The 17,268-nt window shown below is 36.8% G+C and overlaps 1 protein-coding gene across 1 annotated transcript in view; it reads left to right on the top strand.

Annotated features, from left to right (window-relative positions):
• The window catches only part of VPS50 (VPS50 subunit of EARP/GARPII complex), a 122,332-nt gene that overhangs the window by 80,992 nt on the left and 24,072 nt on the right, over positions 1-17,268 (top strand). The window contains exons 19-21 of the mRNA XM_037046475.1: positions 1,962-2,080; positions 4,152-4,258; positions 15,225-15,346. Coding sequence (XP_036902370.1) covers positions 1,962-2,080; positions 4,152-4,258; positions 15,225-15,346 — 348 coding nt within the window. The remainder of the gene's footprint in view (positions 1-1,961; positions 2,081-4,151; positions 4,259-15,224; positions 15,347-17,268) is intronic.

The raw sequence follows: 17,268 nt of genomic DNA, 5'->3' as shown, positions 1-17,268 counted from the left end.
TTTAAATGTTGTAGTGAAAGTACACCATTATCACTTTTTATCATAAAGTAGAAGTTATTTAAAATTACAGTTTTTTGATTCTTTGTGAAAATTTGCCTTGGTAATGTAGACTAAATGGAAAGGAATTAAAACTCATTCCAGTATTGAAATAATATCCCTCTCTACTGGTGATTTCTAAATTTAAACCCACACAGCATTGTCACTTTTGTGACAGTCCTGTTCTGTAAAGTTGCCATGAGCCCTGAATTAACAAATGCAAGGACCACTCTCCTAGGGGAGATGCGGGGATAGGTACCTTGAGCCTCTAGTCACAGAATTTTCATCACCTGATTAATATATGTATTTTTGTTTTAGGTGTGCTTTTTCTTAAAGATACCTCATTTAATATACAGTGTTGACTCATTAACATTGAACTCATGGCCAGTAGCACTGTACCTCATGCCCGAATGAAGCTCATGTGACACATTTGTTTTTGCAGTAAGGTGCACTGAAGTCCTCTCGCACTTAGGAACACTAGACAACTCTTCATATTATGCGTAGGGGCCATTCTGAGCAGTGAAATTACCAGCAGAAAACACCTCCCCCAAAGTTAAAAATACGGCACTGCATAGACTGTGAAAAGGGCACTTGTTTGCAGCAGGAGGGATGCTACAAGAAGGAAGGGAGCCCCCTTGTTTGCCCCCAGCTGGGACTGCGCATGTTGGTGACCCGGAAGTTTTACCACTCACCCTGTATTCATGAGTGGCCATGAAAATATCATGAAGTATCACTGTTGGGGTTACAAATAAATTTTAGTGAGTAGGAAAATTTGCGAATACAGAATCCTTGAAAATGAGGATCTGTTGTACTGGAGTCCTGCGGTCCTGCCGCTATAACCAGGAGACCCAGGTCTTTCTGAGTGTCATCAGGACCACTTGTGTATACCGGGGAGGGGGGAGCAGATGGCAACACTGTCTACAGTTATTAATGTGTGATCTGATCTTCCATGTACTGCATACATCCCTGAGAGTCGGGGTCCACGTGTTACTGTGGCCTGTCGTAATGCTTCAGACGAGAGTCTCGAAGATAGTTGCTGAATTGGGTTAACTTCCTTCTGTGTTGTCATCATACTGGTCTCCTGAACTGGCAACTGGGGATAAAACTTTCTATAGAATTGTTTTGAAAATTTAGTTAGATAATTCATGGAAGCACTGAGCACAGTATTTGGTTAAAACTTAATAAATGTTAGCCATTATTTAGTCATATTAATTTACACTGTTTGGTGACGATGATGATGCCACTGCTTCCTTTTGCTGTGCATGGACTTGACCCCTCTCCCATGCTGGCTGTGGCCATGATGCCCCGAAGATGAAAATGTTAGGAAGGTATCCTTCCTTTAAAAAGTCTGCTGTATTTGTCCTTGGTCTCAGTGGTCCCTAGTTGCTAAGCCTAATTTTTAATTTGCTTTTGAATTAAATCTCATCATAGTACATGGGATAAGAACATTAGTATGTGTGTTTTGTGTGCTTATTAAGCTGCATTAACACTTCCAGTGTGCTTGAATTGTGTACTCAACCTCTTTACAATGAGTTAGCAATTGGGAAATTGGGATGAAACCACTTGGAGGGGGAAATTAAAAAAAAAAACCACATGAGCCCTCTTTCGTTGTTTCTCCTGAGGACTAACAGGGTCTTTTGTTGTTTATTTTCTTAATGTGCAGATTTTTTTTGACACTTGCAAGCCTTTGTAGGTACAGTGTTTGTATTTTCTTTCTCTTTTTTTTTTCTGAGCTCATTAAGGTAGGATAATGAAGAAGAAAATGGGAGGATAATATGATTCTTGATTGAAAATGAAAGCTAAATTATGAAGAACTTCCTTCTGTAACTACTTCCTATAAAACTGGATACTTTTTATCGTGTTGAAAGACTCCAGCAAAAGTTGGCTTTTCATACCCATTGTTGAATATTCTGTGTTTCCTTTAGTACGAGTCTGATGAACAGGAGAAAAGTGCCTATCAGGAGTATGACAGTGACAGTGATGTTCCGGAGGAGCTGAAACGCGATTATGTGGATGAGCAGACAGGCGATGCCCCTGTGAAAAGGTACAGTTGCTCTTAGATTGTATGGTAATTTGTACTCTGTGTTGCATGCTTAACATACAAGATTTCCTTTAAAGGGTAAGAAAAAACAAAAACCAGAAATTAAAACTTTCTGTTAGTTATAGCATCATGACAGAAGTTAATATGTTTTAAAAATGGTTCTTGAAAGTCTAAAAATGTGTTTTTCAATATTGGACATAAGGAACTCTTGATTTAGAGATCAGTGGCTTTGCAGAAAAAGCAAACTTTCAATTTATATGAGTGCTGCCTTTGGAGGCAATTTGTGCTTCAAATAAATCGGAAAAACCTCAGGGAGGGAAGTAGTCACTTTTGTTAATATGTGGGGTTTCTGCCTCAATCCAGGAAATGTACGGGCTCTCCACCTTCCTTTCATGTTACTCGTGTTCCCTAGTTGAGCCTTCCGTTTGGATCCCATTTTGTACTTGAGTTTTGTCTTATGATAAAACCGTCCTCTTCAAAAACTTGGAGAATTAGATTAAAGCTTTTTTTGGTCACCATCTCTCAGTGAAGTGGGACTAATTCTGATATGTGAGTGAATTAATTTCATGAACGACAGATATACTTTATTTTTAATGACAGATTTAAGTATATCTTCTCTACACTTTACTCCCAAAGTACCTAGTCACAGTTAATTGATTTGAAATCTCCTCAAAAGTGAGCAGCTCATGCATTTGTGGATATTTTAATTGGGAAAATTTGTTTATTGGTTTTCACATGAGTATAATATTTAAATATCTATGTCTGTGATCTATTTTGAACTTAGTAGAGCTATTCTTTTGGATGTTGGTTTATCTTGGCTTCCTGTCTTTGATTTTGCCACCCTTCTAATCCATTCTTGGATATAAATTTAGATTTTTTCTTACATGTAAATTGTTAAAAAGAGTTTGTTTATTTACTTAGAGAGAGGGGAAGAGATGGAGAGAAGGAGAGAAACATTGAAGTGAGAGAGAAACATCGATCAGTTGCCTCCTGTACCTACCCTGACTGAACCTTCAACCCAGGCATATGCCCTAACCAGAAATCGAACCAGCAACCTTTTGCTTTGTGGAACAACACCCTACTGAGCCACACTGGTCAGGGCTTTTATACACAAATTTGATCATGTCATTTATTTGGTTAAAATGTTAATGAGTCACCATTGCATGCAACGTAAGGGTCATACTCAGTAGGTTTGACTGTTTTTGGTGACCTGGCCTTTACTTACCTCCTATCTTATCTCTTCTTCTGCTCACTCATTGTCCATGCTAGCAGATGTCCTTGTGAACTCTGTGCTTCTCTGAACAAGCTTTATTCTTTCTTACATTTGACCTTAGTATTTGCTGTTTCCCCTTTGTTATGTACTTACCGTATCACTTCTACTTTTCCCTTGAATCTGGATCCCACCTCCCATACCCTAGACTTGACCATTGTATCTCCTAAGGAAGGTATTTTTTTTAAAATATTTGTAAGTCTGAAATTAGGATGTTTGTTACATTTCATGTGTAATTTCCCTAGAACATTTTTTAAAGTGGCATACCTTCTATTAATGGTTGATAATTAAAGAAATTATCAATGGTTGATTGCAAGAATGGTCTTGCAATCAAAGAAATACTTACTAATATCTTAGTAAACAAATAAATACTTTGCTTACTAATTTATTTTTCCCTCTGGACTATAAGCTCTGTAAAGACAGGAGGCTAGCCCTTAACTGGTGTGGCACAGTGGATTGGATGTCAGTCTGCAAACCAAGAAGCCACCAGTTCGATTCTCAGTCAGGGTACATGCCTGGGTTGCAGGCCAGCTCCCCAGTTGGATACCTGTGAGAGGCAACCAATTAATGTTTCTCTCTCACATTGATGTTTCTCTCCCTCTTCTTCTCCCCCTCTTTCTCTCTAAAAATAAGTAAATAAAGTCTTAAATAAAAAAAGACAGGAGGGTGATCTGTATTCTCACCTGAGACGTGATAAGCTTGTCAATAGCTAAGCAGTAAATAAAGGAGAGTGCCTATGCTGGTAATGTACCGACTCACTACTTGACAACCCTAACTGCAACTCTTTTGTTTTTCTATGTTAAGCATTTCTCGAGAAACTCTAAAGAGCAGGAAGAAATCAGATTACAGTCTAAATAAAGTAAATGCACCCATCTTAACAAATACAACACTGAACGTAATAAGGCTTGTTGGTAAGTAGCTACACCTTTTCTAAGAAAATTATTATAGCAGTTAAATTAGTGTATTCGTATTACCAAGTGATTTTTCTTGCAATTTTTATCGTTCACTCCAGTGCCCACCACACTGGAGGGTTTAAGATCGTCGTATGTTAATGTTTTCTTATGTTAATTGTTCCAAATTTTACAATATTAGTATTAATGTCAGTTGTTCTTTTTCAGTTAACTACTTAGTATTTGTATATTTTATTTTTTCTAAAAAACCCAATTGATTTGTAGTGAAAAATTCTCTATGTGAGGTACAGGTCTGTGTAGGATGATGATAGTATCGGTTTTACATCCATACAATATTTTTTTAACTTAATTGCTTCATTGATCTTCACAATCTTCCTGTCAGGTAGAGGAGGGGCTTGTGATTCTCTGGCATTTTCAGACACAAGTATTTTATAAGCTACATATTCACACCATACGAAGTAGTTCGTATTACAGATAAGACCTTTAGATAGCAAAAACATGAAGAAATGTGGTATTTAAAATACTTAGGTTCAAAGATCATGTGGATTTTTAATGTCATATTTTCAACTTTTTATTTGCTATCTCAGCCTTTAAGTCTCACAAATAGATCTGTACACTCTATAGAGATGTCTTCTCAAATTAGCTCATTTGTACTAGTCAGGAATTATAGTGGATTTCTATAAAATTGACTGTCCTTTTTTAAATGTAGATGATAACTTCCTATAACCTAGTTTAATTATACTTAGGTGTGCTAAAATGGTATGTGTTCTTAAAGATAATTTCTAAATTTCTTTAATGAGTAGGATAAGGTAGATGAAATGGGTTTTAGAAGTCCCACTTTCTTTAGGGAGAATAGTGGAAAAGTAATAATGAATTGAGAGGAAGAGAAAATACATATATATTTTCATGACAAAGAAAAATGACAGATTCTAAAACTATTTTATTGCTGATTATTGCTAGGGAAATTTGCTTTTCTTCTTTATCAAAGAGAGAGTCATAGGCTACTGTAGCCTTTATAGAATCAGAATTGTAAGGGTTCTGAGAGGTCATCTGGTATAAATGCCCATGAAGTAAAGATTTCTTTCCATGAGACCCCTAATAGATGGTGGCCATCTAGCCTTTATTTTATGTCTCACAGTCACTGGAAGCATGTTATTTTGCCAGACTACTCATTGTACTGTTAGGCTGGTTTAGTTGGTAGAAATCTCTTCCTTATGGTAAGCAAAAATCTCTGTAAAAGCAAAAAGAATAAGTTGGTTTTTTATCCTGTTTTTCCATGTGGTCACATGTTAGATGTGTGGTGGATGTAATACTGTTCTTCCTTTTCCTATGCCTTCCTCCCCATTCTTCAAGGGCCAGTGTGCTTAATCCCCTTAGGTGGTACTCCTTGATAAAGATACTCAAAATTCTTGTCATCTTCCTTAGCCTCCTGGACTCACTATGGGTTTCAGTGTCTGAACACACTGCTTGATGATGTAGTTTAATGAAGTCAGCATTTGCTTAGTTATGTTGAACTAACTACCCTGATACATCGGTGGCTTTCACCTACAAAGGTTTACCGTGATGTGTATTGATTCCCAGGCATCTTAGTTCTGCTCCATGTGCCTCTTCACTCTGAGATGCAGGTGAAAGAATAGCACCAACCTGGACGTGGGATGAAGAGCAAGAGCTGAACCACGACTTTGTGACTTTTAAAGCTTTTGCTCCGTAGTGCCAGGACTTCCTCTGATGTGTCACTGGCCATAGCAAGTCAGGCTTCACCCTGGGAGAGAGAAGTATACTCCTGCTCCTGGAAGGCACTCCATTTCCAGGGCTGTCGACAAGGATGTGTAATCCTCTTATAGGGACTGGGGACAAGAAAGGATAGATATCTGGAGAAAATATAAAATGCTGCGAGCTACTTTTAAGTGGTTGTTTATATATTTTTAATTACCTGTTCAAAATTGACTTGAGGACATCATGTTGTCAAATCAAATATAAGGCTAAATAAAGCAAAATTGAGGAGGGAAAATCATGTTTCATTCAGTTAAATGCAAACATCAAATTCACATCTTCGGTTCTTGGTAGGCATAAGGAAATGAAAAAGGAATGCATTCTGCTATTCTCATTAGCAGAATAGGAATAAAATAATGATAGAAATGTATTCTGGGTAATAAATTGAGAAGATAGTAACAACCAGTTTTTATATAAGGATTACTGATGGACATAGTGGACACTGTTTTCTGACAGTGGGTTTGTAGAAATTGAGAAAAACTGCATTCTTCTGGGTCTTTGATGTGTCAGCCTGTAAAGCAGAACAGTCCTGAGTAAAACCTTATCCTGTGAAGAGAATCTGACCATTGTAATTGGGATTAGGTGCTACCATGATTTCTGCAGTAGATTTTTATGACTGCCACTTCCTCTGTGCCTGGGATGGCTTTATCTTCAGTTTGTCCATATTTATAAAGTAAAACTTTAGGGGGCCACTCACTAAGGGGTCTCTGATTAGTAAGTGCATTATTCCATCCCCTGTAGTTATTGCATAAAGTGCTTAAAGATGATAAACTGGCCAAGTAATGTCTCTTTACAAAGTCAGAAATATGGTTGTATAAATAAGATGATTAAATTTTGGTTCCTGGGAACAAGAAGGAACTAATTGTTCAGTAGTTGGAAGACACATTTTAGAACGTTAAAGGCATATTCAGAATGTCCTTTTCAATGTGTTTATTTGGCAGATAATTGGTAGAGATTAAAGAAAAGAGTGTTGGTGGGGCTTCCCAGCCCTGGGTGGTACCTAAATCTGTTAGGAGTGTTTCATAAGTGCAGAGGACTGATCCAAAAGCTTGCATGTATAAGAGAAAATCCTGTCAGCTTGATGGTTTCTCGAAGACAGAGGCAGAGAAATTTTAGGGAGGACTCTGGCATCACTGAAAGAGCCTTGGGTTCACGGTCTGTCTCCTGGAGGAAGCTCTCACAGGCGTGGTTGTAGGGCAGGGCTGAGGGGCAGGAGATAGGTTGCCAAAATTCATGCTTGTAAAGACTACAGATTTTACAACAAAATTACTACTTCAGCAGCTGGAAAAAATACACACCAGCACAGGCACCAGGATTTCACCAGTGTATCCAAGGGATTTGAGGCAGAGATAGCTGAGACACAGTGCATGTGGGGGAGAAAACACAGGAGGGGTGGGGAGGAGATTCACCACTTGCTTCATTAGTACATTCGTTTAGGTGGGGCATTAATTTCAGTTATTTTATCATGGAGTGTTTTAAATTGAAAAGGCAATGCATGAAAATATTAAAATACCCCAGGATATAAACAGAGCCCTTGACCTCTAGGTCTCCTTCCTCAGAGAAAACTACTCAGTATCTCTTTGGGAAGTATTAACATGCTTTTACAAGTATATTTAATATGTGAATCTCCTTTCCTTGTTTTTTTTTTGTTGTTGTTTCTGCTCATTTCTAAAATTAGATCACACTGTAGTGTTCTTTAGCTTTTTTTACTTAAGCTCACTAAAGGTTACAGGTAAAATATCTGAAGATATTACATGTATTAGTATGCATAAAGCCCATTCTTTTTTATATTCCTATTGTGCAGATGTGCTGTATAAGTCCTGTTTTTTAACATTTGTTTCACATCATTTGATACTACAAACAACACCCATCACTGAAAACATCTTTGAAATATCTTTGCCCATACAGATACAGCTGTAAGACAAATCCCTACAAATGTTTTCTTAGGCTAGATCAAAGAGCTTATTCATTTTCAGTTTTTATGGACATTTTCAATTTATCAAAGAACTTACTAAAGAGGTTCTGTTAGTTTATCCAACAGTGTATGAAAGTATCTCTTTCCCAGTCTCAGCAACACTGTGTATCTTCGTCCAACTTCAGATGGGCTAAAAAAATGGCATCTGATTCAAAATGTATTCATTATGAGTGAGTTAAGCATATCTTTTCATATGCTTCAAAAGGTAATTCCCATTTATTTGTGGACTATTTATATTAATTGCCCATTTTTAATAAGGATATTATTATGTTTTAATTTCTACATTAAGGAAGTTAGTCTTTATTCTGCCATGTCTGTTAATTGACTCATTTTAAATTCAACAGATTTTTTTTACTACTACTTTGTTCCAGGTGCTACTCTGCTAGCTGTTGGAGATAGTCATGCATAGAACATAATCCATGTAGTTAAGGAGTCTAACATGGGAAATAACATACAAAAGAAAAAATACATTATAGTGTTATAAATGTAAATAACCAGAAAAGAGGCAAAAACAGAGAATGGTCAACTTTCTTTTTGGGTAGCAAATTAAAAGACTGACTCACTGGATGGCTGATACACTAGCTGACTTTGAAAGATGAATAGACCATATTGCCTTAGTAAAGGCATTCTAGCTAAACTGCAGAAAACAACATGCGCAAGACATGGTGTACTCACAGAAGACACCAGTTTAGTTGGCTGCCTATGAAAAGCATGATGGGAGGTGGGAGGTAGAGGCAAGGGAGACGTGGCAAGAAAGGTAAGCAAGACCTGGATTTTAGAGTGTCTTGTATAATATCTTCTGGACATGAACTTACTGGGGGTTTTAAATGGGAGAAACACAAGCAGATTTTTTTTGTTGTTATTATTATTGTTGTTGCTGGCTGCTGCTTCTGTTGTTGTTTTTCAAAAGATTACTCTGGCCAGTGTAAATATGGATTTGACAATGGATTGACTTGGAGTAAAGGAGAAGCTGGGAGAGGTCCAAGGCTAGATGGGAGACTGTTGAAGTCTCCCAGGCAAGAGATGGTGAGGACTTGAGCCTGCATAAAGAAGTGGCTATTGCAGTAGAATAGTGGAGACAGGTTTGAGATATTTTGGAAATGTAGTGGATGGGATTGGTGAATTTGTTACCACAGATCATTCTTAAGTTTGAGATTTCTGTGACCAGTTACACTACCACAACTAAAAGAGGAAAGAGAGGAAAACTAAGTTTGGGAGATGAGGATAGGTTTGGTTTTGGACATATGGAGGTACCTGTGGGACATTTAAGTAGAAGTAGTCTGTGGGCATTTGGATAGATAGATTTGGAGATCAGGAGAATAAACATGGTTAGGATACATTTTGGAGTCATTAATAAGTTAAACCCTGGAAGTGGATTATCTTGGTAGACAGGCCTGCGAAGGAGTGTGGGAATGAGTGGTAGAGGTGGGAGAAAATAGGGAAGTAAAGAGGAGATCTCGAAAACCAAGAGATAAAAGCCTATCAAGAAGATTATGCTTTATTGGTCTTCTTTGATGACCTAAGCCAGTGATTCTCAAATTTTAGCATGCATCAAAATCACCCGGAGAGCTTGTTAAACACATATCCTAGGACTTCCCCCCAGAACACCTAATCCGGTAGATCAGGGATGTAACCTCAGAATGTGGTCTGTAACAAGTTTCTAGATGATGTTAATGCTCATATTCCAAGGACCAAACTTTGAGAATCATTGGTTCCTTTCTGTGTTGTCCTAAATGAAATGTAAACAGGAACATTTTTTATTGTAAAACAGTCAGCTTAAATGGTAGTTTTGTTTATGAATGTAGGTAATCATATCAGTTGTTTTCAGAAGACTTATTTCAAATACTAGGGATCAGTTATAGGGTCAGCGAAATCATAAATACAATCTTATGTAGAAATAACAATATATTTGTTTTAAAACTTTAAAATCTTGTTTTATAATTAAATTAAAAGTTTTTTTCAAGAAACAATATTTTCATGTGAAGTTTAAGGAAAATTTTGTTATTGTTTAATTTGGATTACATTCTGATATTTGTTCTCTAAAAATACTTTTATTTATATTATTTATATGAACTTAACATTTTAAAACAGTTTTAAAACACTTTCTGAATTGATAGCTTTTAATACAACGTCATATTTTGAGAGGAGGATCCAAGAAGGGTCATTCCTCACTACATGTTGTAAGAAAATGATGTCAGAGATTTGGGGGTGAGGGGCTAAAATATAATATTCAAACAACAGAATAAAAGCTGGTAGCTGGGGACTTAAGTACCAGACCTGATCATTTTTTTACCCTGATCTCACTTCCTTGTTCCCTACATTTTTTTCTAAATTGCTAGAGCTGAATTAACCTTCCTTCCTTTGTGCCTCATTTGTCATTTGTGGCATTCCCAGCGTGGTGTGCCTTTCTGTGCTCCTGTATCCACCCCTGATCTTTCAGTTTAGTGCACTGGAGTGAGAATACAAATATGTTGCATTCATCATAATTATAATTGTTTTAAAATAATGGCAATAGCTAAGATTTCTTGCTCTCTTATTATATACTATGTAAACACTTCACATGCATTTTCTCATGAATTCTTCACAGTATCTTTTTATGTACCTAATAATTAAAGCCCAGGGATAAATACCTTGCCTTAGGCCACACAGCTGGTAAGTGGTAGAATCTAGGTTGTCTGATCCCAGAGCCAGTAAGCTCTTAACGAGCATGCTTCACAGCCAGTGGAGGAACTTGGGAACATTAATTCTTATCCCTGGACAGAGTTCAAAGGGGTTATAATATATTGTATGTTGGGAGGCAGGAATAGGAACGTCTCACAGTTGATAATTTGGAAAGAGGTGGCTTTCTTGGTTATCTGGGCTGTGTGTTAGGTAGCCCTTCTCCGTGTCCCCACTACTTGCTGTGTCCACTCCTCCTACTGTGTCCCGGTAGGGAATTCTAGAGGGGAGAACGGGAGGGTGGCGTGCATCTGAGCACTTCAACCAATGACCGCATTTTTAAACTGGGAAGGCTGACCGCAGAGCCACGCTTCTTTATATTTTTTTATCAAGGTGGTACATCCCATAGTGACCCATTAAATAATGAAGAAGAGCTTGTAATAAAACATGGCGGTCTCCTACCCCACCACTCCTTGCCACCGGAAAGGGGGAGGTTTGCGGTCTTTTTCTGTTTTTCTTCTAGTTGTAATTGCCCAGGAATGGGTGACGAGAGGTAAGTTTTTGGAATTCATATCAGTCTGAATATGTTTTTATTCAGCCATTTTTACTGAAATATAATTCAGTTGTATATAGAATTAGGAATTGAAAATTACTTCTTAGAGAGTTAAAACTAATGTTCTCATTTTATTGTAGGTAAATTTCTTTTCTCTCTTTCTCTGAAAGCTTTTAATACTTCTCTCTTGATGTTTCAGAATTCTCTATTGTGGTATCTAAGTGTGAGTTCTTTTTCACTTTGTGTTGGTAAGTTTGTGACTCTTTCAATCTGGAGGTTTGTGTGTTTCTCAGCTGTGACTTACATTGCCATTTCTTTGGGAATTTTCACCATTCCATTTCCTCTATTCTCTTTTTCTTTACTTTTCCATTATTCAAGTGTTTAGCCTCTTAGCTTGGCCCTTTATGTCTGTCATTGTTTTCTATGTTCTTGTCTTTTTGTTGAACTATCTGAAATACTTTCTTTTCTGCATTTATTTTATAAATCATATTTTTTATTTTTAAGAGCCCTTCTGTATTTCCTGTTTTTTCCTCCATATTCTTCTATTATGGTGTTTTTTATTTATTTTATTTTTTTTAAAGATTTTATTTATCTGTAGAAGGGGAGGGAAGGAGTGAAGGAGAGAAATATCAATGTAGGGTTGCTTCTTGTGAGTCCCCTGCCGGGAACTGCCCTGCAACCCAGGCATGTGCCCTGAGTGGGCATCGAACCGCGATTGTGTGGTTCGCAGGCCTGCGCTCAATCCAGTGAGCTATGCCAGCCAGGGCTGTTATGGTGGTTTTTAAAATATATTTTTGTGTTTTATTGATTGATTGATTTTTAGAGCGAAAGGGAGAGGGAGGGAGGGAGACAGGGAGAGAGGCATCCATTTGTTGTTTCACTTATTTATCCATTCATTGGTGGTTTCTCGTTGTGCCCTGACTAGAGATAAAACCCACGACCTTGGTGTCCTGGGATAAGACTCTACCCAACTGAACCACCTGGTCAGGGCCTCCTGTTGTACATGATTATTATGTTTCTCTTCTTTAGCTTGAATTATTATATTTCCTTTGGGATTAGCTTTTCTTTTTGCTTTCTGGGTTTTCCTCATGGGCCTGATGATTTTTGGTTATCTATTCTTATTTAAAAATAGTAGGCCTGTATAGCTATTATGGATGTCCCTTTCTGAGTAATTAGAACTGTGTTCAAACTGGCCTTTTCTCCCCAGAGGGAATTCTGACTGGGAACTTTGTATAGAGTAGGGCAGAGCTGGGTGGATTGACTGGCAGCATTTACTTAATGGGGACAGATCCCCAATTCCCATAATGAGGTAGATTTTAACATGTGCCCACATTCAGACTAGAAACCTTAGCTTTTCTGATTTATTATTTAAAGTTAGCTCAGTTTTGTTTTGGTTTAGTTTGCTTAATTCTGGCAGCCCCTACTCTGCAGGGGCGTCTGACCTTTTGGTGTCTCTGGGCTACACGTTAAATACAGTGCGACACATAATCACAAAAAACACCTGATAATGTTTTAAGTAAGTGTACGATTTTGTGTTGGGCTGCATTCATAGCCATCCTGGGCTGCATGCAGCACGTGGGCCGCAGGTTGGACACCCCTGCTGACTGCTGACAAGGAGAGTGGTAGAGGGGGGCATGCAGACTGGTACAGTTTGTTCTGTAAGTGGACCTTCAGTTAATCTGTCATTGTTCAGCTCCATTTCCAGCTCTTGCTCTCTTGCTGTACCTGCTGATCCTCAGTAGTCACCACCCTATCTAATATCTTCCACCTCAGTTGTGGTCCTCTCATGCTTTATTTTCTGTCAACCAGCTGCCACTTACTGTCTGTCGTCTAGTATAGTGGTTGGGAAACTAGAGCTGGCAGGCCAAATTGTCTGGCTGCCTGTTTTTGTCAATAAAATTTTATTGGAATACATCCAGCTCGTTATTGCAGTCCACCTGTAGCTGCTTTTCTAGTACAAAGGCAGAGTTGAGTTGTTGAGACAGAGATTGTGTGGCATGCAAAGCCTACACTTTCTATTCTTTGGTCTTTAAAGGAAAGGTTGGCCAACTCCTAGTCTGCAAATTTTTCAAGATTTCTCATTTCCTGGTGATTATAGCTACCTACTTTTATCTCTTCACTTTCTTCTCTTCATAGATACAGGTTTAATTCATTGTAAAATTCTCCTTTAATTCAGTAATCTGAGGGAGGCACATAAGCTTCCTCAGGCTTTCAAGGCTACTCAGCTTTCTTGAACTGGAAAAGAGAGTTCTCTCTCTCTTACACATTCTAATGTACTGGCAACCTGCTCCCTGATGGTTGCTTCCATGTGTGATCCTTTAAGGTGTGAGAGCAGAGACTCTGGAATTCCTTGTATCTTAACACAAGGCCAAGTGCAAGTAAGCTTTCAAAAGTAATTATTACATGAATTGATTGAGTGAATAAATGGTTAAATTTTTTTCAGTGTCGTGGGAAACATCTAGTTATTTTTTTCTTCTGAATGCACATTTAAAATAAGTTTTACCTCTTAATAATTATTTTTATGTCCTTCCTTAAGATTAATCATATGAACAATGCTTGATCTTATTTTTAGGACTACAGAGGAGCTTTAAATTTTGGGTCTGCCTCACCTAGATATTTACATTCTTCCTTATTCTGCCTATTCATCTTTCTTTTATGGGTTAAAATAATGTAACACTACTTTTTCATTTTTTTAATATAGCGGCTCATTTTATGTGTCAACAGTTGTAGTTTAATAACTGCAACTATAATGTTCTAGGAGCATATTTTTCAATTGTGATTTAAAACAAGGATGATGTATGAAACAATTACAAGACTCATAAATAGGAGGGAAATTAAAATCTGAGTTGAATGTTTATTACTTTTTGATGTTTGTGTGGCTTTGTCTTTCTCTTCCGGACCATCTGACTATTATTTAATATCCCTCATATAAATTAAGACAGATGCACTCAGTTCTTAGGTAATATAGACATGGTTTTAGATAGTAGACATTTCCATTAAAGTAAATTTGTCTTTTTTTTTCTACTGCCATTAATGTGTTTTCTCTTGAGTCATGGTGTCTTCAACAGCGCCAATTAAAATTGATAGCAGGTAGAGCCATATAAAAAGTAGAGCCAGTACCTGAATTATTTGCTCATTTGGAAATTAAGCAAATGGCCTGTTTTAACATCTTCTATAGCAGAGCATATTTCTACTATTTTCAATAAAAACACACATGCATAATTAGGAACTTACTGTTTGTTTTTGATTTAGCCTATCTCCTGTGCTGCCTTCAAATACATTGTTCATAAATGCATAAATTTTGGTTTTTAATTTGTGTGTGTGTGACTGTATTGTGTTTAGAGGAAAGAAAATGGAATATGGTCTCTCCCAAAGGAAGGAATGTGGAGTAGATGTTCTTGGCATTTTGAAAGTATTAAGCTTTTGAGCTATGTGTTGCTAAAGCAGGGTTCTTGGTCTCCACATAAGGTTTCACAAGACTGGGATTTACGGGCATGGGAAGTGTCTTCCACGTGTCTTTTCTCTTCTTACCTGTTTACTTTTCCTATGTGTGTATATGCTTGTGAAAAATGCCCTACTTTTTTTCGAGTACATTGTCTTCTGTTTTGTTATACATAAACATTTTCGAAGAAATTATTGTAAGTGGAATCTCCAAGAAACGAGGACTTGTGTTGTGTGCTTGTACAGTGTCATTTGGAGAACAGTTTGGATTTCCATGAATATTTGAAAAACAATAAAAATAGGGATATAAAAAAATCTTTGTAGGTCTTACTTACATCAGTGCTGTCCAGTAGTACTTTCCAAGATGACAGAACTGTTCTGTATGTTGCTGTCCAGGACGGTAGCCACCAGCCACAAATGACTGTTGAGCATTTGAAATGTGGCTGGTGTGACTGACAAATGTAGGATTTTATTTTAAAAACATTTTGGTAAAGTATTTTATTGTCACTTTATAATTATAGACTAATAGGTTTTAATTTTGTTCTACTTAATTTTTTCTTTTTTAGGTAAATATATGCAGATGATGAACATTCTGAAGCCAATTGCCTTTGATGTCATCCATTTCATGTCTCAGCTGTTTGATTATTACTTATATGCCATATATACCTTTTTTGGTCGGAATGATTCAGTAAGTCAACCTTTGAGGGGAAAGAACGTATTTCTTTTAAAAATGTTTCTTTTAATGTAAAGTTCAGTTCATTCCCTCTGTATGAAACATACAAATAGCATTATTTTGAAAAATTTCCATCAAAAATCCAAAAAAATTATTGATACCAGCTTTCTGTCTGCCTAATTGCTTTATTTATATGTTAATTTTAAGCTTTTATATGATAAACATTGTATGTTATTCAAAGTTTTGGCAGAAAAAAATGCAGCATCTGTTTCTAACCTTGTTGTCTTGGCAGTGAGAGACGTGCAGGTTGCCTTGTTTAAGTCTGGCCCAGTGTGTAATTACTCTGCAGTAAATGGGACAGTTTAAATACTGGCTAACAACCTTAGCAGACACTACTACATTTGGAAGATAATGGCAAATACTTATTAAAATAATTGAAAATCTTTGAGCTGAACCATCTGCCTGCCACAGAATTAATGTTTCTGCTCCTTTTTGTGTTTCTGCTCATACTGAGTTTATCTTTTTCTGCTCCTAAGAAGAACAAGCCAATATTTGGCAGGTAACTGACCTGATATTTGAGGATTATTATGTAGTTAACCTAGATAGTTTATAGTTTTCTATGCAAAAGCATGCTGCTTTGTTCTATAAATATATCATAATACTGTTCATATACTGTATTTTGTATCTTTTAAAATGTGAGTTTTAATGGATCACTACATTCATCATGTACATATTCATATTTTTGCTCTGATTACAAGTGTATAGAAGACATGATCTCTTAATATGGGACCTGAGTTTCCTGTGTTCTTAATTCTCCAAAAGTTTCCTTAGAAAGAATTCTAATATAATCAGAAACAAAGCATTGATGCAGAATTTGTTACTATAAAATATATAGGGCCCAGTACAAATAACACCCCTTTTTATTACAAAATTATAAGCATGTAATTCTATAACATTACAGTATTACACTCACCACACCACATAATGTTTTAGGTGAAATGTTTAAATTAAAACTGTACATTATTGCACCCATATTATAATCCTAAGAACCACACTCAAAGAAGGCCTTACTTCTGCTGGACCCTGTATACTAATTCCTCATGATAAATTTGGAAACTCACGATATAAATGTTAAAGATGAAGGGCATTCTAGAGTTTTAGCTAATTGTCAGAATCTTTCAGCCTTCTAGATGAGTCCTGTCTCCGGGGCTATGCCTTTAGACTAGCGCTGGCCGAGAGGAATTTGCAGTGAAGGGATGCTCTGCACTTGCACCGTCAGAGAGGGTGAACACTAGCCACATGTGGCTGTTGAGCACTTGAAATTTGACTAGTGTGACTGAGGATCTGAAGTTTTAGGTTGTATTTCATTTTATCTAATTCATCTTTATATATAAATAGCCACATGTGGCTAGTGACTATCATATTGGCTAGAACAGTTCTGGACCACATCATTGATCAGATGTGTTAAAATAGAGTCCTTTGGAAACTTTCAGGGACTAATTGTTTTTAGATGTGACTTTCCAGTCGATTATATTCTAGCATAGATTTCCTTACAGTGGGCTTCACTAGATCCTGAGAAAGTTAGCCAGTGTAGATAGTGCTGATTATAAAGTATGCTGCATATTTAATTTAAAATCTGTTGTTTCAAAGAACACATTAATCTGATACTGTTTTATTAAAAACATTTTTAATCCTGTAAGACTCAGTAAAAGCTATTTCATTATAGTCAATTAACTGTCAGTTCTAAGGTTACTGTCTTTCACCTGCATGTTTACCTATATGTGATATTAGAAACAGTTTGTATTATATGAATTCTGTATTTTCAAACAATTAGCTGTGAGATAGAATGTTCTCATCTTAACCTGGGTGACTACCCATATGTTGTATTAGAGACAGCTTGTATTAAATGAACCAATACAAAGTGTGCATATGAGTGA

This window comes from Sturnira hondurensis, unplaced genomic scaffold (assembly GCF_014824575.4).
Source record: "Sturnira hondurensis isolate 20B ecotype Veracruz unplaced genomic scaffold, ASM1482457v3 Scaffold0005252, whole genome shotgun sequence".
In the NCBI taxonomy this organism is placed as follows: Eukaryota; Metazoa; Chordata; class Mammalia; order Chiroptera; family Phyllostomidae; genus Sturnira; species Sturnira hondurensis.
Note: the sequence above shows the minus strand (reverse complement) of the source record. Positions and strands in the feature narration are given on the sequence as shown.